This window comes from Pseudophryne corroboree, chromosome 2 (assembly GCF_028390025.1).
Source record: "Pseudophryne corroboree isolate aPseCor3 chromosome 2, aPseCor3.hap2, whole genome shotgun sequence".
NCBI classification, from domain to species: Eukaryota; Metazoa; Chordata; class Amphibia; order Anura; family Myobatrachidae; genus Pseudophryne; species Pseudophryne corroboree.
In genome coordinates, this window is record NC_086445.1 from 996,058,744 (window position 1) to 996,083,020 (window position 24,277).

At 47.3% G+C, this 24,277-nt stretch overlaps 1 protein-coding gene across 6 annotated transcripts in view; it reads right to left on the reverse strand.

Annotated features, from left to right (window-relative positions):
- Nucleotides 1-932: 932 nt before the first annotated feature.
- Nucleotides 933-24,277, reverse strand: part of CRYZL1 (crystallin zeta like 1) — a 127,462-nt gene continuing 104,117 nt past the window's right edge. For all 6 annotated transcript variants that reach the window (XM_063956508.1, XM_063956502.1, XM_063956507.1 and 3 more), the window contains exons 7-14: nt 18,929-19,062; nt 16,564-16,675; nt 14,697-14,717; nt 13,522-13,620; nt 12,202-12,320; nt 11,962-12,074; nt 9,408-9,446; nt 933-1,535 (exon numbers count right to left, since the gene is read on the reverse strand). In XM_063956508.1, coding sequence (XP_063812578.1) covers nt 1,436-1,535; nt 9,408-9,446; nt 11,962-12,074; nt 12,202-12,320; nt 13,522-13,620; nt 14,697-14,717; nt 16,564-16,675; nt 18,929-19,062 — 737 coding nt within the window. In that variant the 3' untranslated portion in view covers nt 933-1,435. The remainder of the gene's footprint in view (nt 1,536-9,407; nt 9,447-11,961; nt 12,075-12,201; nt 12,321-13,521; nt 13,621-14,696; nt 14,718-16,563; nt 16,676-18,928; nt 19,063-24,277) is intronic.

Here is a 24,277-nt window from a genome sequence, read left to right on the forward strand (position 1 = left end):
CTCATTTGGTGCTGCAGAGTCATCCGCACTCTCCCGCCCGTTTGGGAGCTTTGGTATAATCCCCATGGTCCTTACGGAGTCCCCAGCATCCACTTAGGACGTTAGAGAAAATAAGAATTTACTTACCGATAATTCTATTTCTCATAGTCCGTAGTGGATGCTGGGCGCCCATCCCAAGTGCGGATTGTCTGCAATACTTGTACATAGTTATTGTTACAAAAATCGGGTTATTATTGTTGTGAGCCATCTTTCAGAGGCTCCTCTGTTATCATGCTGTTAACTGGGTTCAGATCACAGGTTATACGGTGTGATTGGTGTGGCTGGTATGAGTCTTACCCGGGATTCAAAATCCTTCCTTATTGTGTACGCTCGTCCGGGCACAGTATCCTAACTGAGGCTTGGAGGAGGGTCATAGGGGGAGGAGCCAGTGCACACCAGATAGTCCTAAAGCTTTCTTTAGATGTGCCCAGTCTCCTGCGGAGCCGCTATTCCCCATGGTCCTTACGGAGTCCCCAGCATCCACTACGGACTATGAGAAATAGAATTATCGGTAAGTAAATTCTTATTTTTTTCTATATCTTATTTAATATATGTCTATACTAGCGTTTGCCCGCGGCTTCGCTCATGTGGATGTCTGTTATTGCTCAGCGGAACTAATTTTACAAAGACAGTAGTGCCATCTAATATTGTGATGTATATTTTATATTGTGCACATTGATCACAATTTTTTTTTGTAAACAATATTTGCAGGTTTTCCTAAAGGGATTAACACAAAAAGATGCTTGGGGCTACTAACTCGTGAGCAAGCCACGTAAAGCTGCCCATGGGAGAAACAGCTGGTCCTGAGCTCTACGCCTGCAGCCCTGAGCGTTTGCCCCTGAGACTTGTTGATCGTCATAGTGAAGCAGACGCTTATAGGAAACTGCAGGTGCTTGAATTGAAGAAGTCATTTATTTCAGTATTGCTACAGTAACTTCAGAATTTTATATTTAAATGAATACAAGTTATTACAAAGTAACAGAAATGTTGCGCTGTTATGTTCTTATTTGTTTATCACTGGCCGTGAACAGCTGCTTGATTCATTGCGGTGTACATTATCTGTATACATATATTTAAATCAAAGGCTTGGTTTTATTTTATTAATATACATATCAGTTTATTACATATCAAAGACATTAAACTTTCACAAAATGATGTCAACCAAAGTAATAGTCCATCATTGCTGGAACTGTACTGTGAGCACAAATCCGGACAACTGACGTCTTCATGAAAACACTGCAATTGTCAGGAAAATTCCCAGTTCTAACAAAGAATAAAGATCCAAGGGTTTCAAAATACATATGAATCTTTGCCTTCTATATCAGAGAATATCTGTAATTATTCAGGAAATCAGGATAGTAACAGGCGTATTCCATACAGCTTCCGCGTCACCACTCTACAGCTGGACAACCTGCTGCTTCCGCATTTCATTCCTCTGAACCATTGCCATGAAGACCTTAGCCTCGTACAGTGGGACCGGCTCATCCAGCTGAGGCCTAGTACAGACAGAGCGGGACAATAGACAATTGAGGACAGAGCACACATACATACATCTGCTTCACATAAAAACAAATCACTTTCTCTCTCACGTTAAACAAATAAAATTTCTCTGACGTCCTAAGTGGATGCTGGGACTCCGTAAGGACCATGGGGAATAGCGGCTCCACAGGAGACTGGGCACAACTATAAAGAAAGCTTTAGACTACTGGTGTGCACTGGCTCCTCCCACTATGACCCTCCTCCAGACTTCAGTTAGAATCTTGTGCCCGGCTGAGCTGGATGCACACTAGGGGCTCTCCTGAGCTCCTAGAAAGAAAGTATATTTAGGTTTTTTATTTTACAGTGAGATCTGCTGGCAACAGACTCACTGCAGCGAGGGACTAAGGGGAGAAGAAGTGAACCTACCTAACAGGTGGTAGTTTGGGCTTTTTAGGCTACTGGACACCATTAGCTCCAGAGGGATCGACCGCAGGACACGACCTTGGTGTTCGTTCCCGGAGCCGCGCCGCCGGCCCCCTTACAGAGCCAGAAGCAAGAAGTGTTCCGGAAAATCGGCGGCAGAAGACTTCAGTCTTCAACAAGGTAGCGCACAGCACTGCAGCTGTGCGCCATTGCTCCTCATGCACACCTCACACTCCGGTCACTGATGGGTGCAGGGCGCTGGGGGGGGCACCCTGAGGGCAATATAAGACACCTTGGCTGGCAAATCTACATCATATATAGTCCTAGAGGCTATATAGATGTAAAAATACCCCTGCCAGTATTCCAGAAAAAGCGGGAGAAGTCAGCCGGAAAAGGGGCGGGGCCATCTCCCTCAGCACACTGGCGCCATTTTTCCCTCACAGCTCCGCTGGAAGGAAGCCCCCTGGCTCTCCCCTGCAGTCTGCAAGCTACAGAAGGGTAAAAAGAGAGGGGGGGGGCACTAAATTTAGGCGCAGGATATATATATATATATATATAAAAAGCAGCTATAAGGGAAAACACTCATTTATAGTGGGATCCCTGTGTTATATAGCGCTCTGGTGTGTGCTGGCATACTCTCTCTCTGTCTCCCCAAAGGGCTTTGTGGGGTCCGGTCCTCTGTCAGAGCATTCCCTGTGTGTTTGCGGTGTGTCGGTACGGCTGTGTCGACATGTTTGATGAGGAGGCTTATGTGGAGGCGGAGCAGATGCCTGTAAATGTGATGTCACCCCCTGAGGGGTCGACACCTGAGTGGATGGTGATGTGGAAGGAATTACGCGACAGTGTCGACTCCTTGCATAAAAGGTTTGACGACATACCAAATGTGGGACAGCCGGCTTCTCAGCCTGTGCCTGCCCAGGCGTCTCAAAAGCCATCAGGGGCTCTAAAACGCCCACTACCTCAGATGGCAGACACAGATGTCGACACGGATACTGACTCCAGTGTCGACGACGATGAGACTAATGTAACTTCCAGTAGGGCCACACGTTACATGATTGAGGCAATGAAAAATGTGTTGCACATTTCTGATGTTACCCCCGGTACCACAAAAAAGGGTATTATGTTTGGAGAGAAAAAACTACCAGTAGCTTTTCCTCCATCTGAAGAGTTAAATGAAGTGTGTGAAGAAGCGTGGGCTTCCCCTGAAAATCTATATATACACACACAGGTGTTATACTGAGACCAGCTATTGCTTCAGCATGGATGTGCAGTGCTGCAGCTGCATGGTCAGATTCCCTGTCAGAAAATATTGATACCCTAGACAGGGACACTATATTGCTAACCGTAGAGCATATAAAAGACGCACTTTTATACATGAGGGATGCACAGAGGGATATTTGCCGGCTGGCATCCAAAATTAGTGCAATGTCCATTTCTGCCAGGAGAGGGTTATGGACTCGGCAGTGGACAGGAGATGCAGATTCCAAAAGGCACATGGAAGTTCTGCCTTATAAGGGTGAGGAGTTTTTCGGGGATGGTCTCTCGGACCTCGTTTCCACAGCAACAGCTGGGAAGTCTACATTTTTACCCCATGTTCCCTCACAGCCAAAGAAAGCACCGTATTATCAGGTACAGTCCTTTCGGCCCAATAGGGGCAAGCGGGTTAAAGGCGCGTCCTTTCTGCCCAGAGGCAGAGGTAGGGGAAAAAAGCTGCAGCATACAGCCAGTTCCCAGGAGCAAAAGTCCTCCCCCGCTTCCTCTAAGTCCACAGCATGACGCTGGGGCTCCACAGGCGGAGCCAGGTACGGTGGGGGCCCGTCTCAAATATTTCAGCAATCAGTGGGCTCGCTCACGGGTGGATCCCTGGATTTTTCAGATAGTATCTCAGGGGTACAAGCTGGAATTCGAGACGTCTCCCCCCCCCCCCCCCCCCCCCCGCCGTTTCCTCAAATCTGCCTTGCCAACCACTCCCTCAGGCAGGGAGGCAGTGTTACATGCAATTCACAAGCTGTATTCACAACAGGTGATAGTAAAGGTACCCCTACTTCAACAAGGACGGGGTTACTATTCCACAATGTTTGTGGTACCGAAACCGGACGGTTCGGTTAGACCCATTTTAAATTTGAAACCCTTGAACACTTATATAAAAAAATTCAAGTTCAAGATGGAATCGCTCAGGGCGGTTATTGCAAGCCTGGACGAGGGGGATTACATGGTATCACTGGACATCAAGGATGCTTACCTGCATGTCCCCATTTACCATCCTCACCAGGAGTACGTCAGATTTGTGGTACAGGATTGTCATTACCAATTCCAGACGTTGCCGTTCGGTCTATCCACGGCTCCGAGGGTCTTTACCAAGGTAATGGCCGAAATGATGATACTCCTTCGAAAGAAGGGAGTTTTAATTATCCCGTACTTGGACGATCTCCTGATAAAGGCGAGGTCCAGAGAGCAGTTGTTGGTCGAGGTAGCACTATCTCGGGAGGTGCTACAACAGCACGGCTGGATTCTAAACATTCCAAAGTCACAGCTGGTCCCTACGACACGTCTACTGTTCCTGGGGATGGTTCTGGACACAGAACAGAAAAAAGTGTTTCTCCCGGAGGAGAAGGCCAAGGAGCGGTCATCTCTAGTCAGAGGCCTCCTAAAACCAAAACAGGTGTCGGTGCATCACTGCACGCGGATCCTGGGAAAGATGGTAGCTTCCTACGAAGCGATTCCATTCGGCAGGTTTCATGCAAGAACCTTTCAGTTCAACCTGTTGGACAAGTGGTCCGGATCGCATCTTCAGATGCATCGGCTGATAACCCTGTCTCCAAGGACAAGGGTGTCTCTGCTGTGGTGGCTGCAGAGAGCTCATCTTCAAGAGGGCCGCAGATTCGGCATACAGGACTGGGTCCTGGTGACCACGGATGCCAGCCTTCGAGGCTGGGGGGCAGTCACACAGGGAAGAAACTTCCAAGGACTATGGTCAAGTCAGGAGACTTCCCTGCACATAAATATTCTGGAACTAAGGGCCATTTACAATGCCCCAAGTCAGGCAAAATCCCTGCTTCAAAACCAGCCGGTACTGATCCAGTCAGACAACATCACGGCGGTCGCCCATGTAAACCGACAGGGCGGCACGAGAAGCAGGACGGCAATGGCAGAAGCCACAAGGATTCTCCGATGGGCGGAAAATCACGTGTTAGCACTGTCAGCAGTGTTCATTCCGGGAGTGGACAACTGGGAAGCAGACTTCCTCAGCAGGCACGACCTCCACCCGGGAGAGTGGGGACTTCATCCAGAAGTCTTTCAAATGATTGTAAACCGTTGGGAAAGGCCACAGGTGGACATGATGGCGTCCCGCCTAAACAAAAATCTAGAAAAGTATTGCGCCAGGTCAAGAGACCCGCAGGCGATAGCTGTGGACGCTCTAGTGACACCGTGGGTGTACCGGTCGGTTTATGTGTTCCCTCCTCTTCCTCTCATACCAAAGGTACTGAGGATAATACGGAGAAGAGCAGTAAGAACTATACTCATTGTTCCGGATTGGCCAAGAAGAGCTTGGTACCCGGAACTTCAAGAAATGATCTCAGAGGACCCATGGCCTCTACCGCTCAGACAAGACCTGCTGCAGCAGGGGCCCTGTCTGTTCCAAGACTTACCGCGGCTGCGTTTGACGGCATGGCGGTTGAACACCGGATCCTGAAGGAAATGGGCATTCCGGAGGAAGTCATTCCTACGCTGATTAAAGCTAGGAAAGAAGTAACCGCAAACCATTATCACCGCATATGGCGAAAATATGTTGCGTGGTGTGAGGCCAGGAAGGCCCCAACGGAGGAATTTCAGCTGGGCCGTTTCCTGCACTTCCTACAGTCAGGGGTGACTATGGGCCTTAAATTGGGTTCCATTAAGGTCCAGATTTCGGCTCTATCGATTTTCTTCCAGAGAGAACTGGCTTCACTACCTGAAGTTCAGACTTTTGTTAAGGGAGTGCTGCATATTCAGCCCCCTTTTGTGCCTCCAGTGGCACCTTGGGATCTCAACGTGGTGTTGGATTTCCTAAAGTCACATTGGTTTGAGCCTCTGAAAACCGTGGATTTGAAATATCTCACGTGGAAAGTGGTCATGTTGTTGGCCTTGGCCAGGCGTGTATCAGAATTGGCGGCTTTGTCATGAAAAAGCCCTTATCTGATTTTCCATATTGATAGGGCAGAATTGAGGACTCGTCCCTAGTTTCTCCCTAAAGTGGTATCAGCTTTTCATCTGAACCAACCTATCGTGGTGCCTGCGACTACAAAAGACTTGGAGGCTTCCAAGTTGGACGTAGTCAGGGCCCTGAAAATCTATGTTTCCAGGACAGCTGGAGTCAGAAAGACTGACTCGCTCTTTATCCTGTATGCGCCCAACAAGTTGGGTGCACCTGCTTCAAACCAGACTATTGCTCGCTGGATCTGTAGTACGATTCAGCTTGCACATTCTGCGGCTGGACTGCCGCATCCTAAATCAGTGAAAGCCCATTCCACGAGGAAGGTGGGCTCTTCTTGGGCGGCTGCCCGAGGGGTCTCGGCTCTTCAACTTTGCCGAGCAGCTACTTGGTCGGGGTCAAACACGTTTGCTAAATTCTACAAGTTTGACACCCTGGCTGAGGAGGACCTAGAGTTTGCCCATTCGGTGCTGCAGAGTCATCCGCACTCTCCCGCCCGTTTGGGAGCTTTGGTATAATCCCCATGGTCCTTACGGAGTCCCAGCATCCACTTAGGACGTCAGAGAAAATAAGAATTTACTCACCGGTAATTCTATTTCTCGTAGTCCGTAGTGGATGCTGGGCGCCCATCCCAAGTGCGGATTGTCTGCAATACTTGTATATAGTTATTGCTTAACTAAAGGGTTATTGTTGAGCCATCTGTTGAGAGGCTCAGTTGTTATCATACTGTTAACTGGGTATTGTATCACGAGTTATACGGTGTGATTGGTGTGGCTGGTATGAGTCTTACCCGGGATTCAAAATCCTTCCTTATTGTGTCAGCTCTTCCGGGCACAGTATCCTAACTGAAGTCTGGAGGAGGGTCATAGTGGGAGGAGCCAGTGCACACCAGTAGTCTAAAGCTTTCTTTATAGTTGTGCCCAGTCTCCTGCGGAGCCGCTATTCCCCATGGTCCTTACGGAGTCCCAGCATCCACTACGGACTACGAGAAATAGAATTACCGGTGAGTAAATTCTTATTAATAATTCTGTGTGAACGTAAAGTGCAGTTATTAAAGGGCTGAATATTACTGCGGTGAGAATCTACCTGAAGTGACCGTGTTTATAATGAAGTAGGAGGTCGCAACATTAAGGCAGGAAGTTGCGTCTCTAACCGAAGGAGGTGTAGTGACAGGTTTGCTCCATACAACTGAAGTTGTGTTCATGGACTTAATGTCTGCTGTCCAGCGTGTCACTAACACCGCAGGGAGTGTACGTATGCAGGGATCGATATACAGGTGTCTCAAATAATCCAGCGTCTACTCGGAATAAAACAAAGCCAAGTAGCGCTCAACAGTCAGTGAATAGAATTATTTATTTAGAAAACTGTAACAATAAACCTCCCGGGAGTATGATACAAATTGATAAACATAAAAATGGAAACTGTTGGATACAATGTTCCTAAAACATCCAGTAAAAGCTTTAATAACAAAAATACTGAATGGGAGTTCTTTTGGTATTTAAACCCCAAAGGTAGCGTACTGGATAAATTATGCAAGGTTTGCACTGTTACAGTTGACTAAAATAAAAGTCTGTGTGCATGAACAAGTCACTCACTTCATATATGTAGATCCCGGGCGATCCTTAATCCATTTAAATGTGTGCCAGGTCCGGCACTCCTGTAGGACGTGGATCCCTGGTTATCTGCAATGTTGTGCTCATATGCACATGTGAGCAATCGTTGCCAGGCAAGTTTACAAATGCTTTGATCCCAGCCACTGGATTAGTAGCAGCGTGGGGAGCCCGGAACAATCTCCGTCAGCCGGCTGGTAACCCGTGTGGGGGAGAACGATGACTGCATACAGGTGGTTTGTTTTGTGGAACTGCCTTTGCCTCACATTTGTCACAGCGAGGCCCGCTCTTAGCCGCTCGTGGGAGCCCAGCCAGGTCACTGCCAATTTGAGAGCACAGCCAGCACACTGCCGTACAGCTTACGCACAGCTGCCAGGGCTCCAGAGCCATCATCCACCAGTCGGCTGTGATCCGACAGCTCTGGGAGCAGCTGCATTCTGCTCAAGCCCGGCGGCGAATGCAGTCATCGCTCTCCCCCACACGGGTTACCAGCCGGCTGACGGAGATCGTTCCGGGCTCCCCACGCTGCTACTAATCCAGTGGCTGGGATCAAAGCATTTGTAAACTTGCCTGGCAACGATTGCTCACATGTGCATATGAGCACAACATTGCAGATAATCAGGGATCCACGTCCTACAGGAGTGCCGGACCCGGCACACATTTAAATGGATTAAGGATCGCCCGGGATCTACATATATGAAGTGAGTGACTTGTTCATGCACACAGACTTTTATTTTAGTCAACTGTAACAGTGCAAACCTTGCGCTACCTTTGGGGTTTAAATACCAAAAGAACTCCCATTCAGTATTTTTGTTATTAAAGCTTTTATTAGATGTTTTAGGAACATTGGTGGTCATTCCGAGTTGTTCGCTCGCTGCCGATTTTCGCAGTGCAGTGATCAGGTGAAAAAACGGCAAAAATGCGCATGGTACGCAGCGCGCATCCGCTAAGTACTTTCACACAAAACTTTGTAGATTTACACAAGCTCGAGCGACGTTTTTTCATTGCTCGAGTGATCGGTGAGTGATTGACAGGAAGTGGGCGTTTCTGGGCGGAAGCTGGCCGTTTTGAGGGAGTGTGCTAAAAAACGCAGGCGTGCCAGGTAAAAAGGCAGGCGTGGCTGGAGAAACGGGGGAGTGGCTGTCCGAACGCAGGGCGTGTTAGTGACGTCAAACCAGGAACTAAACGGACTGAGGTGATCGCAATCTGTGAGTAGGTCTGGAGCTACTCAGATACTGCAAGGAATTTTTTAGTAGCAGTTCTGCTAATCTTTCGTTCGCTATTCTGCTAAGCTAAGATACACTCCCAGAGGGCGGCGGCCTAGCGTGTGCAATGCTGCTAAAAGCAGCTAGCGAGTGAACAACTCGGAATGAGGGCCATTGTATCCAACAGTTTCCATTTTTATATTTATCAATTTTAACATACTCCTGGGAGGTTTATTGTTACAGTTTATTAAATAAATAATTCTATTCACTGACTGTTGAGCGCTACTTGGCTTTGTTTTATTTAGTGCGTTATCTAGGGATTGGCAATTCCCCTTTCCAAGTGGCTGCTGACAATCAGCATACATCACCATTCACCGAACGCTTGGCTTTCTCTTTCCCTGCAGCGTCTAATCGGAGACCATTTTGTATTTAGTCATACATTACAGTGCATGGTCTTACCTGAATATCCCGCTTGCTAGTTTGTCCATCACATCTTTCAGGATATGTGAGGTAATGGTTAAGGAAAGTATTGCACTTTGCCCAGAAATGAGGCATTTATGTTTGTTCAATTATCAAAAAACAATATTTAACGACTTTATTGGGGGGTTGGGCAATTAAATTAAATGCGATGTAAGAGATGTGACACATACAGTTGTGGACGAAGAACCAAGGAGACAGAGGTGATGTATATGCAGCAGGAGGAGTCTAGTACAAGTAGACGCCTCCTGCTGCAGTAGTGATCCCATGCTGCGTCGTAGGATGCAGCATGGGATCACTGTGATGCCATTAAGCGGCTTGTGGCACCCATGGAGACGCGCAAGCCACCCACTGCAGATGCTTGTAAGAGGCCAGAAAATATCCGTCCGTCCTCTTCCCTCCAGCTAAATGGCCACTGTCCCCAAACTGTCAATCATTGAAAGTCTGATGCTGTACTACTTCCGACATTGCAGGATGCACATGTGCAAAGTACGGATAATTGTTACTTTGTGAGGAAAGCAGCAACTCCATCCACATCTGAATTACCACCCATTATGTCACCATTTGCACGGCAACAACGGTACCCATCACCGTTCTTACTATGTGCGTTTTACCTCACACCCCCATACAGGTGCGCAGCCACGTCTACAGTGTTGAGTTACCATATGTAAGGGTGCTGTGCACGCTCTATCTCATACATACACCAGTTACACCCAGTGGTTGAAGTGGGTGGGTATGGAATACCGGCACTTCGTTACGGACCCAGTAGTTTTTTTTTGTTTTTTTTTAACTGTTAGTGCTTGCTGCGCCTGTTGAAGCAGGAGGCAGGCGGGTGGAGTGGAGAGCCTGCTGTAGAGGATGCCACTGCGTCGCTGTAGCCTGCCGGGGGCCCACATGTGGTGCACCCGGTTCCTGTAACCCGCTGCCTGCTGGAGTCCGCAGACAAAGAATGAAAGGGAAGGACAGGTAGATAGAGCGAGAGAGGGAGTGAGAGGTACATAGAGTGAGAGAGGGAGGGAAGGACAGGTAGACAGAGTTAGTGAGAGAGGGAGGGAAGGAGAGGTATATGGCTGATAGACGGAAGGAGAGGTACATAGAGAGGGAGGGAAGGAGAGGTATATGGCTGATAGAGGAGAGGTACATAGAGAGGGAGGGAAGGAGAGGTATTTGGCTGATAGAGGGAAATAGGGAGTGAAAGATACATAGAGTGAGAGAGGGAGGGAAGGAATAGAGAATACAGGTTGGATAACTTTAATCATAAAATACAAGCAGGAAACCCCTCGCAACGAGCATGGAACCCAGACCACGAAACCCCTGACAACAAGCATGAAACCCTTGGTTGTTTGCAAACCCCTGGCAATGAACATGGAACCCAGAGCATGAAACCCTTGGCAACAAGATTTGACCCCTGGCAATGAGCAGGTAATTTAAAAAACTGATTCATGCCCTTTACATTGTCATTTTTGATCCTTATAGTAATGCCCCTTACACATTATTCCACACACTGTAATGCCCATTACACATTATGCCACACACTGTAATGCCCATTTCACATTATGCCACACCTTATGCCTTACACTGTAATGCCCCTTACACATTATGCCACATACAGTTATGCCCCTGACACCATTATATGCTCCACACACAATAATGTCTCTTACAAATGATGCCCCACAGTAAGGCATCTAATTATTTTTTCCCCTGTGTTTTTGTTTTTCCCTTTTTGTATAAGGGGCTCTACCTGGCGTAAATGTGTAGAAGAGGTACTACTGTGTGGTGTAATGTGACTGACAGACACTACCGTGCGGTGTAATGTGAATTGGTACTTTTCTGTGACCACGCCCCTTCCTCACGAAGCCATGCCCCTATTTTTTGACACACGCCTTCGGCGTGCACTGGCCCTTTCTGTTTTCCATACCTTCACTTCAAAATTTCCACTTCGACCACCTCATATGACTGAACTGACCCCTAAGGCTCCAGGAACAGACAATTGTGAGGGACAGAAGGGAATATTGCAAATGTCAGGGCCCCGGGCATCTCTTGGAATCACTCCCACCAACTTAATACCAAGAAGAGCTCAGTTACCATTGCAAATGGCTGGTCCACCTACATGTGTACCCTCTAAACGGCCCTGATGATGTGAGGTACCCATTGCAAGTTTTGGAAGGGGTCAGAGCTGCGTAGCTGGAATGTATTTGATAAGAAAAATAAAACTAGAAACTACAGTCTGAAGATGAAATCTATACATGGATTTGTAAAGGTTTAGCAGCCAGTGACAAAGGGCCGTTACCCCTCGGCCATCTTGCAGGTTATGCTGGCCACTCCACATGACCATGGATGCATGTCACTGGGTAACTACATATAGTGACTGAGGATTCTGCAAAGCTCCAGCTTCCCAACACTCAGGCAGCATCAGTCACAGTGCGCGGAGCGGCCAGCTGCTGCATGGAATGTGGGTTAGTCATCGGCTTTACCTTTATGAATGAGTCCAGTAATCAGCCAGGTTGTGGTTGCTATGTTACCAGATCACTGAATAAGGATATGGAGATATTTTCCTTGCTGTGCGTTGGACAGGTTCCAGACTTCCTCATTGAGAAAAGAAAGCGACGCTCCTTTAAGGAAAAGATTATGGCTATCCGGCGGGTCCAGCTACAACACATTGAAAATAATAATATTTAGTAATGGGGTCTTCATAAGTAACCCTCAAAGCTATGCACACCGCTAGAGCCGGTCACCAAGCCTGGGCAGCTGAAGGGTTGGACATGCTATACATTACCTGAAGCTGCTCCTCTCTGGTCACCCAGTGACCTCCCGCAGAGAGAAGGGTGATGATGTCATGTTTGTGAGGCAGAAGCTGCGGCTTTATGACAGGGTCTTCTGTGTTGTACAAGATGACTGGGGACAAGAGAGGAATGACTTACATAGGGCCTGATTCAGCCTGGATCCCAAAAGCAAAATCTTTCTCTAATGGGTAAAACCATGTGCACTGCAGGTGGGGCAAATGTAACATGTGCAGAGAGAGTTAGATTTGAGTGGGGTGTGTTCAAACTGACATCTAAATTGCAGTGTAAAAATAAAGCAGACAGTATTTACCCTGCATAGAAACAATATAACCCACCCAAATCTAACTCTCTCTGCACATGTTACATCTGCCCCACCTGCAGTGCAGCATGGTTTTGCCTATTAGAGTAAGATTTTGCTTTTGCGATCCATGATGAATTAGGCCCATAGTCTCCTATATGGTCAGTGAAAGGTAAACTGCTTGCCTGTGCCAGACCCTGCCGCTCTTCCAATACTAAATTCTCTGCACACAGTGGGGTCAATCCTGGGGGCAGGGTGCGTGGCACGGGAACTGAGGGACCTTAGTACATTCCTAAGTATAATATTGTAAATTTATAAATACTTGATAATAATAATAATAATAATAATAATAATAGCAGTAATGAATACTAACAATAGTAATGTATATAATAATAATAATAATAGTAATGAATAATAATAGTAATGTATATAATAATAATAATAATAATAGTAATGTAGAAATAAAAGTAATGTAAATAATAATAACAACTAATAATATTGAATAATAACAATAGTAATATATATAATAACAACAGTAATGTATATAATAATAATAATAATAATAATAATAGTAATGAATAACAAACAAATAACAGCAGGATTCTTGCACTGGCATCTCGGGCATATTACTATGGTAGTTACACACTGGGCTGCCATCAGAAATTGTGGGACAAGGACTGACCAAAAAGACAGCCGCCCCCCCCCCCCCCCCCCCCCCCAATAAGATTCTGCCACACCACTCCACACCTATGTGATGTCATATATTGTGATATTACATATAGGTGGAGTGTTGCGGACCTACAGGAACGGTTCACCACGAGCTGATGCGCAGTTGAAGGCTTGTTTTAAGAAGTCTTCATTCTGCATCAACCCGCTGTTGTTTCACAGCCTGGTGGAGCTCTACAGATATTGTCAGTAGGAGCCAGGGGTGGGCCCCCCTCTCTGTAAGGGCCCGGGACACCAGTCCCCACAGTCCCCCCCTGATGGCTGCCCTAGTTACACACATCTGACTGACCTCCAGCATCGATAACAATGTCCACGCCCAGGCCACCGGTCTCCTCCAAGCATTTCTCTGCGAGGTCAACGTTCCCTTTAGACAGGTCTATAACACAAGCTGGGCAGGAGGGGGAAAAGGAGGATTGTAAGAGAGAGATCATTCATTGGCCACATTACTTCTTCATAGGCAGTAAGGGGAAGATGCCGTGTATATGTAACTATAGTGCATAGGAAACAGTGGGGCAGATGTATTAACCTGGAGAAGGCATAAGGAAGTGATAAACCAGTGAGATGTGCAAGGTGATAAAGGCACCAGCCAATCAGCTCCAATATGTAAATTAACAGTTAGGATCTGATTGGCTGGTGCCTTTATCACCTTGCATATATCACTGGTTTATCACTTCCTTATGCCTTCTCCAGGTTAATACATCTGCCCCGTGGAGCTCTACAGTACTAGTCCCAGTATGACACTGCATTACATTAGGAAGCACGTTCTGCCTTAACCTGATTTAGTAATAGGTTGACTGATAAGATTATACATACATAACAGGGGCACATTTAGCATTGCATATTTGTGGCTTATTCTCTGAAAACACCCGTCATAGGTATGGGGGGTGCGATGCTGTGAGATTTACCAAGCTCAGGAATATGAAGCATTCCCGAGCCTGGCCACCGAAGCTACCACCACCTGAGTCCGTTGCAGCCTATGGGCTACACATCGTGGATGTAGTACCGGAGGGTTCCCCTGGAAACCTCAGCTGAAAATGGCCACCGTGCATGTGCCAGGCAGCCCTTGCAGCAGATCGCAGGGATGGGCTCCATGACCCTGCAAGTGCATGTTGATAAATGTAAACATATTAATATTGCGCATCGATCGCATTGAATATGCAATTCATGATAAATGGGCCCCTTGGTTTCTAATCAACAAATCCATATTCACATAGGGGGGTCAGAATAACCCCGTTGAGCAATGAATTCCCATTTTTTTCTTGGACTAAAATGACATACTGTACAGTAACGTTAGTATATGTAATATATCTTCTGTATCACTAAATTGTGGGCCAATGCTGACAGTAGAGATCACATGACCAACATCTACCAATAGTAACCAGTCTATTGGTCAGAATGCACCATGTATAAAGATACTGATTACAGAGACGTCAAAGCACAAAGTATATATAACTGTACACTTACCCACAACTGGCTGCCGTATTCCTATACAAATAGAGATATTTTAGAAACTATAAACCACAAAATCACAAGCAATGCAAATGAACAGTTAAATTTTTTTAAGGCTGGGAAACTAGCAACGCTAAAAACCTGTGGGCTGATTCAGAGCCACCGCAGCCATGTTCGTATCTGTGTCTTTTGCCCGAGTTGTGTCTAGGACTTTATGTTCATGCCTCTAACGAAACCATTCTCTTGTGTACATCTGTGCGTCCAAATGTTCAAGTACTGAGACACCCACCGTCCGCATCCGTAGGAACTGAAATACTACCTGCTGAGTCTTTAGATCGATCACACCAACGAAACCTGCACCAGCCCTGTCCTAGGTGCAGATTGTCTGTGTGAGTATGGCGTCCTGTGTGAGTGATTCTGCATCTCAGAACGCAATCATTATCTGCGACATACCTGCGACACTGCCATAAGACACAACATACCCATGCGTCTATATGGTCACCCCTCTGTTACCTCCCAGTCAATGCTCAAGGGCACCCCATGTATTTCTGCTACCGTGCATGTATCTGCGCGTGTGACACTGTACTAACACGGGGGGTCATTCCGAGTTGATCGTAGCTGTGCTAAATTTAGCACAGCTACGATCATCTTCCCTGACATGCGGGGGGGATGTCCAGCACAGGACTAGTCCGCCCCGCATGTCAGTCCGGCCCCCCCGCAGAAGTGCAAAGGCATCGCACAGCGGTGATGCCTTTGCACTTCAAGAGTAGCTCCCGCCCAGTGCAGCTTTAGCGTGCTGGCCGGGAGCTACTCATCGCTCCCCGGCCCGCAGCGGCTGCGTGTAACATCATGCAGCCACTGGGGCCCGCCCCCCCTGCGTTAGCCGGACCGCACCCATGAAACGGCGGCCGTCTGGCATGCGTTGGCGCACTACGGCGCCGACACATGTGCAGTAAGGACCCGTTCGCTCTGCTGCGTTAAAACGCAGCAAACGAACGGGTCAGAATGACCCCCACAATCAGGAGGGATGTGCGTTGCGACTGAGACGCATGCGCACACAAAAAACCATCCCAGCTGCATCACACTCATGCCCCTTTCACATCGCACAAATAACCCGGTATCGACACGGCATATTGCCGTGTCGAAACGGGTCAGTGTGCGATGTGAAAGCTCCTTTGCTGAATTAGCGGGTCGCCTGACCCGGTAATTCAACCCGGTATAAAAGAAGGGTTATTACCGGGTTGAATACCGGGTCAGGTGCAGTGTGAATGGGAGCCGTTCCGATGCGACACGGTTCCCATTCACAGCACAGGGAGAGGCGGCGCAGGAGATGAGCTCATCTCCCAGCGCCGCCTCCACCCCCGCCCCTGCTGCGCCCCCCCGCTGCTATGGCAACCGACCCGGTATTTTGCCGGGTCGGAAAGCCAGCAAAGGAGCGCAAATGCCGGATCCCACCCGGTAAGTACACGTTTCTCTTCCCGGGTGGGATCCGGCATTTGCGATCTGAAAGCAGCATCAGAATCAGGCACTAGATGTCGGTTTCAAAAAAATAAAATACATTTCTTTTTTTTTTAGAATAAAATTTTAAGTTGATATGAAGAAGCCAATGGGATGACTATTGAGTCACTGTCTTTAATAGCCATGCTACTGATCATTTTATACAATATTTAAAGGATGAGCTGCACTCACTTCTCTTTCAGATGCAAATCACTTACTTAGTGGTCATCAATTTCCTTGGACACATGGGGTGAAACTGGGGCGTTTCCAGAAACATACCCTCTGCCCCGTACTCAAAGATATCCAAACCCATCTGACTGTACATTTAGTTAGAACTCATTCATGCACTGTCGGCTATTGTTGACGCAGTTTTGCCAGCTCTCACCTACTGTGGGCCTGAGTTTCTCCAGATACTGTCTGTCCTCTTCGCTGCGGGCCGTGCAGAACACTGTGGCTCCTCTGTGGTGCGATAACTGAACAGCAAGTGTACCGAAGGGCTGCGAGAAGACAGACATATTCATATCTGTTATATGTGAGTTTGGAGAGAACAAGCTTTATGTTTGTTTGTTGCTATTTTAGGATTAACGCGTCTGCATACTGTGGTACATTGGGGGTCATTCCGAGTTGTTCGCTCGTTATTTTTTTTTTCGCAACGGAGTGATTAGTCGCTAATGCGCATGCGCAATGTCCGCAGTGCGACTGCGCCAAGTAAATTTGCTATGCAGTTAGGAATTTTGCTCACGGCATTACGAGGTATTTTCTTCGTTCTAGAGATCGGAGTGTGATTGACAGGAAGTGGGTGTTTCTGGGCGGAAACTGGCCGTTTTATGGGTGTGTGCGAAAAAACGCTACAGTTTCTGGGAAAAACGCGGGAGTGGCTGGAGAAACGGAGGAGTGTCTGGCCGAACGCTGGGTGTGTTTGTGACGTCAAACCAGGAACGAAACTGACTGAACTGATCGCAGTTGCCGAGTAAGTCTGGAGCTACTCAGAAACTGCTAAGAAGTGTCTATTCGCAATTCTGCTAATCTATCGTTCGCAATTTTGATAAGCTAAGATTCACTCCCAGTAGGCGGCGGCTTAGCGTGTGCAAAGCTGCTAAAAGCAGCTTGCGAGCGAACAACTCGGAATGACCCCCAATATGACTGCACAGGAATATCACCCAGGTTTATAAATTCTCAACAATCTGATCTCTTTGTTCAGTAGGTGGACATATCAATCAATTACAAATGATATCTCATCTGCGCATGCTCAATATACAAAACAATTGTGAAATGAAAAGATATTTTAATTAAAATTCACAGAATGTCTATGCAATACAAAACAATTGTGAAATGAAAAGATATTTTAATTAAAATTCACAGAATGTCTATGCGCACCCTAAGGGGTAGCTTTATCAAACATTCCAAAGACAACAAATGTAGGTGTTGCCCAAACTAACCAATCAGATTCTACCTATCATTTATCTGGTACATTCTATAAAAATGATAGCTAGAATCGGATTGGTTACAATGGGCAATACCTCCACTAGTCATTTTCTGAAGATTTGATACATTTTCCCCTTATTGTTATAGATTATGTATCACATCAGTATGAGTAATAGAATAACTAGTATTAGGCTGAGGCCAGAATTTTTTATTTTTTATTCTTTACTTATTACTTGCAATTTGACCTAATTTAAAGTTGCCTTGTTACCTTTACATGACAGAAAGAGGCATTTTAAGGCTGAACCAATATATGTGGCCATTTTCATCCACTAAGGATCCAAGATACGTAGGCTGCACCAATATGCATTCAACTCTTTGGGCGTGACATATTATTCGAATACCGGCCCAATCTCCTTTCTAAAGTGATTCCTGTTATTGCGCATATTGCACCCATCGTAATCAGGTTTAGCAGCGTAACGTGTTCGGTGCCCTCGCTACCGCAGGGGTAGCGAGCGGAAATGATTATGCCACACCCGTCAGCAGAAACAGAATGGGTATGGAAGAGGGTTAAAATAATTGAATACCGCCTTTTGTTTCCTACACATATGTTCTCATTGAAAAACTTGTAAAATGCAATACAATTACCGTATATACTCGATTATAAATCGACCCGAATATAAGCCGAGGCACCTAATTTTACCACAAAAACCCTGGGAAAACGTATTGACTCGAGTATAAGCCTAGGGTGGGAAATGCAGCTCTAGCCGTACACAGCCCTCATACTGCCAGATATGCCCCCACAGTGCCAGATATGCCCCACAGTGCCAGAAATGCCCCCTCAGTGCCAGATATGCCCCCCCAAGTGCCAAATATGCTCCCCCAGTGCCAGGTACAACTTACCCTCCCCGCTCCCCTGCTGTTTTGTGAAGGAGGGACACAGAGCACAACGCGCGCCTCTCCTGTGTCCCTCCTGCGTCTCCAGCGGTGGGTCTGTTAAATGAAGTGCCGGTTCCTGAGCCAATCAGAGCTCACAAATGGGTACTTCATTTAATAGACCCGCCGCTGCCGCCGGAGACGCAGAAGGGACACAAGAGAAGCGCGTTGTGCCCTCCATGTCCCTCCTTCCCAGGCACTGACTCGAGTATAAGCCGAGACTCGAGTATAAGCCGAGGGGGATTTTTCAGCATAAAAAGAGTGCTGAAAAAGTCAGCTTATACTCGAGTATATACGGTATTTTAGGTCCCAGTTACAACACTTTTCCCCTGTCTGAGATCCTCTCTGGGATACATGAATTACAGGCTGAGAAATTATAGTTAAAGACGTACACTTGCTCCATCCAGGACCAGCACAGACTTCCCTGGTGTTAGGTGTGCGAGTGTGTGCAGGGCGGTATACACGCACAGTCCATCCCGTATAGTTCCCGCCGCCTCCACCCAGCTCACCTTCTCTGGTTTGTGAACTGGTAAAACAAATGAACGGGACAAATGTACTAATGTTAATCAATTGTGAGTAACAGTTTTATAGTGGCACGGTTTACAGCGGCTGTTATAAAGTTCATGGTACAGTCACACCTGCAAGTTTACCAAGAATCCATCACTGAGACGATGCATAATGCTGGTCACACACATGTAGATATGGTCAGCCAATATGACAAAGAGCACTGAGGCTGGAAACGCGTCAGGAGAGGAAGGACTGTCCAGCAGACCAGAATTTGAAACGCAGGAGACGGGAGGATGCGGAACTCACTAACCCTACATTTCTTTATATGTCTATTTACAGCAGACTCACGGTAGGAAACCATTCTTGTACATTTTAGCATTCTAGTGTGACTTATTGTTTTATCATATAATGTGCGACACTATTTCGAATCCTATCATTCCAATTATGTCTTCGTCAGCTGGAGGTAATTAGAGTGGGATGCTAAACTACATGCAAAATGGATTTTACACGCTTAATTTACATATCTCCCTCCCACGCACAATAAGACTCTCCTCTAGCCTCCAAACGTTCAAGCGTTCCCTGAAAACTCACCTATTCAGGCAAGCCTATCAAATTGCTGAACCGCCCACATAATCTATCTAATAACATCCTATCAGGACTGTCTTTGCAATCTGGTGACTGATATGCTATAGATAGGAAGCATACACAAGGATAGGCGCTATTTCGCTATAGAGTGTAAACTTGTGAGCAGGGCCTTCCTACCTCTATGTCTGTCTGGTATTACCCAGTTTGTTCTAAAAGTGTTGATTCCAATTGTAAAGCGCAACGGAATATGCTGCGCTATATAAGAAACTGTAAATAAATAATAAATAAAATATGTCTTATATAACCACATTACCGTATGGGGCTTTTAGCTTGTAGGTGAATGGATACACATTTGTTGGAACTTCACTTCATATATGTGGGACTTTTTAAGATTTTCTATCACTAAAGATGTATGTGAACACTAGTGTGATTTATTTTTGTTATATATACAGATGTAGCCACGCTCATTATCCTCCATGTGGCGTGTAGTGCGAAAAACTAGTCGTGGCGCATTCAGTCACAGTGTAATTAATTGAGTCTCCGGCGGGTGCAATACTGGTGTTCGTCCACCAGGTGTCGCTTTTGAAAACCACCATTGCGTCTCCATTGTAAAGTCAAATGATGCTTGTAGTATAAGAACTTTTTTCTTTAGATGCCGCATATCATTTCTCTAACGTCCTAAGTGGATGCTGGGGACTCCGTAAGGACCATTGGGAATAGCGGCTCCGCAGGAGACTGGGCACAAAAGTAAAGCTTTAGAACTACCTGGTGTGCACTGGCTCCTCCCCCTATGACCCTCCTCCAAGCCTCAGTTAGATTTTTGTGCCCGAACGAGAAGGGTGCACACTAGGTGGCTCTCCTGAGCTGCTTAGTGAAAAGTTTAGTTTTAGGTTTTTTATTTTCAGTGAGACCTGCTGGCAACAGGCTCACTGCATCGAGGGACTAAGGGGAGAAGAAGCGAACTCACCTGCGTGCAGAGTGGATTGGGCTTCTTAGGCTACTGGACATTAGCTCCAGAGGGACGATCACAGGCCCAGCCATGGATGGGTCCCAGAGCCGCGCCGCCGGCCCCCTTACAGAGCCAGAAGAGGTCCGGAAAATCGGCGGCAGAAGACGTCCTGTCTTCAACAAGGTAGCGCACAGCACTGCAGCTGTGCGCCATTGCTCTCAGCACACTTCACACTCCGGTCACTGAGGGTGCAGGGCGCTGGGGGGGGGGGGCGCCCTGAGACGCAATAAAAACACCTTGGATGGCAAAAAATGCATCACATATAGCTCCTGGGCTATATGGATGAATTTAACCCCTGCCAGAATACATAGAAAAACGGGAGATAAGGCCGCCGAGAAGGGGGCGGAGCCTATCTCCTCAGCACACTGGCGCCATTTTCCCTCACAGCTCCGTTGGAGGGAAGCTCCCTGGCTCTCCCCTGCAGTCACTACACTACAGAAAGGGTTAAAAAAGAGTAGGGGGGCACTAATTACGCGCAGTATTAAAGATACAGCAGCTATAAGGGGAAAAACACTTATATAAGGTTATCCCTATATATATATAGCGCTTTGGTGTGTGCTGGCAAACTCTCCCTCTGTCTCCCCAAAGGGCTAGTGGGGTCCTGTCCTCTATCAGAGCATTCCCTGTGTGTGTGCTGTATGTCGGTACGTTTGTGTCGACATGTATGGGGAGAAAAATGATGTGGAGATGGAGCAGATTGCCTGTAATAGTGATGTCACCCCCTAGGGGGTCGACACCTGAGTGGATGAACTGTTGGAAGAATTACGTAACAGTGTCAGCTCTGTATAAAAGACAGTGGTTGACATGAGACAGCCGGCTACTCAGCTTGTGCCTGTCCAGACGTCTCATAGGCCGTCAGGGGCTCTAAAGCGCCCGTTACCTCAGATGGCAGATATAGACGCCGACACGGATACTGACTCCAGTGTCGACGGTGAAGAGACAAATGTGACTTCCAGTGGGGCCACACGTTACATGATTGAGGCAATGAAAAATGTTTTACACATTTCTGATAATACGAGTACCACCAAAAAGGGGTATTATGTTCGGTGAGGAAAAATAAGAATTTACTTACCGATAATTCTATTTCTCGTAGTCCGTAGTGGATGCTGGGGACTCCGTAAGGACCATGGGGAATAGCGGCTCCGCAGGAGACTGGGCACATCTAAAGAAAGCTTTAGGACTATCTGGTGTGCACTGGCTCCTCCCCCTATGACCCTCCTCCAAGCCTCAGGATACTGTGCCTGGACGAGCGTACACAATAAGGAAGGATTTTGAATCCCGGGTAAGACTCATACCAGCCACACCAATCACACGTATAACCTGTGATCTGAACCCAGTTAACAGCATGATAACAGAGGAGCCTCTAGAAAAGATGGCTCACTACAGCAATAACCCGATTTTTTGGTAACAATAACTATGTACCAGTATTGCAGACAATCCGCACTTGGGATGGGCGCCCAGCATCCACTACGGACTACGAGAAATAGAATTATCGGTAAGTAAATTCTTATTTTCTCTAACGTCCTAAGTGGATGCTGGGGACTCCGTAAGGACCATGGGGATTATACCAAAGCTCCCAAACGGGCGGGAGAGTGCGGATGACTCTGCAGCACCAATTGAGAGAACTCCAGGTCCTCCTCAGCCAGGGTATCAATTTTGTAGAATTTTACAAACGTATTTGCTCCTGACCAAGTAGCTGCTCGGCAAAGTTGTAAAGCCGAGACCCCTCGGGCAGCCGCCCAAGATGAGCCCACCTTCCTTGTGGAGTGGGCATTTACAGATTTTTGGCTGTGGCAGGCCTGCCACAGAATGTGCAAGCTGAATTGTACTACAAATCCAACGAGCAATAGTCTGCTTAGAAGCAGGAGCACCCAGCTTGTTGGGTGCATACAGGATAAACAGCGAGTCAGATTTTCTGACTCCAGCCGTCCTGGAAATATATATTTTCAGGGCCCTGACAACGTCTAGCAACTTGGAGTCCTCCAAGTCCCTAGTAGCCGCAGGCACCACAATAGGTTGGTTCAGGTGAAACGCTGAAACCACCTTAGGGAGAAACTGAGGACGAGTCCTCAATTCCGCCCTGTCCGAATGGAAAATCAGATAAGGGCTTTTACAGGATAAAGCCGCCAATTCTGACACGCGCCTGGCCCAGGCCAGGGCCAACAGCATGACCACTTTCCATGTGAGATATTTTAACTCCACAGATTTAAGTGGTTCAAACCAATGTGACTTTTGGAACCCAAAAAACTACATTGAGATCCCAAAGTGCCACTGGAGGCACAAAAGGAGGCTGTATATGCAGTACCCCTTTTACAAACGTCTGAACTTCAGGGACTGAAGCTAGTTCTTTTTGGAAGAAAATTGACAGGGCCGAAATTTGAACCTTAATGGACCCCAATTTCAGGCCCATAGACACTCCTGTTTGCAGGAAATGTAGGAATCGACCCAGTTGAATTTCCTCCGTCGGGCCTTACTGGCCTCGCACCACGCAACATATTTTCGCCAAATGCGGTGATAATGTTTTGCGGTTACATCCTTCCTGGCTTTGATCAGGATAGGGATGACTTCATCCGGAATGCCTTTTTTCCTTCAGGATCCGGCGTTCAACCGCCATGCCGTCAAACGCAGCCGCGGTAAGTCTTGGAACAGACAGGGTCCTTGTTGGAGCAGGTCCCTTCTTAGAGGTAGAGGCCAAAGATCCTCCGTGAGCATCTCTTGAAGTTCCGGTTACCAAGTCCTTCTTGGCCAATCCGGAGCCACGAATATAGTGCTTACTCCTCTCCATCTTATCAATCTCAGTACCTTGGGTATGAGAGGCAGAGGAGGGAACACATACACTGACTGGTACACCCACGGTGTTACCAGAGCGTCTACAGCTATTGCCTGAGGGTCCCTTGACCTGGCGCAATACCTGTCGAGTTTTTCCCAACGGTTTATAATCATGTGGAAGACTTCTGGGTGAAGTCCCCACTCTCCCGGGTGGAGGTCGTGCTGAGGAAGTCTGCTTCCCAGTTGTCCACTCCCGGAATGAATACTGCTGACAGTGCTATCACATGATTTTCCGCCCAGCGAAGAATCCTTGCAGCTTCTGCCATTGCCCTCCTGCTTCTTGTGCCACCCTGTCTGTTTACGTGGGTGACTGCCGTGATGTTGTCCGACTGGATCAACACCGGCTGACCTTGAAGCAGAGGTCTTGCTAAGCTTAGAGCATTGTAAATGGCCCTTAGCTTCAGGATATTTATGTGAAGTGATGTCTCCAGACTTGACCATAAGCCCTGGATATTCCTTCCCTGTGTGACTGCTCCCCAGCCTCGCAGGCTGGCATCCGTGGTCACCAGGACCCAGTCCTGAATGCCGAATCTGCGGCCCTCTAGAAGATGAGCACTCTGCAACCACCACAGGAGGGACACCCTTGTCCTTGGTGACAGGGTTATCCGCTGATGCATCTGAAGATGCGACCCGGACCATTTGTCCAGCAGGTCCCACTGGAAAGTTCTTGCGTGGAATCTGCCGAATGGGATTGCTTCGTAGGAAGCCACCATTTTACCCAGAACCCTTGTGCATTGATGCACTGAGACTTGGCTCGGTTTTAGGAGGTTCCTGACTAGCTCGGATAACTCCCTGTCTTTCCCCTCCGGAA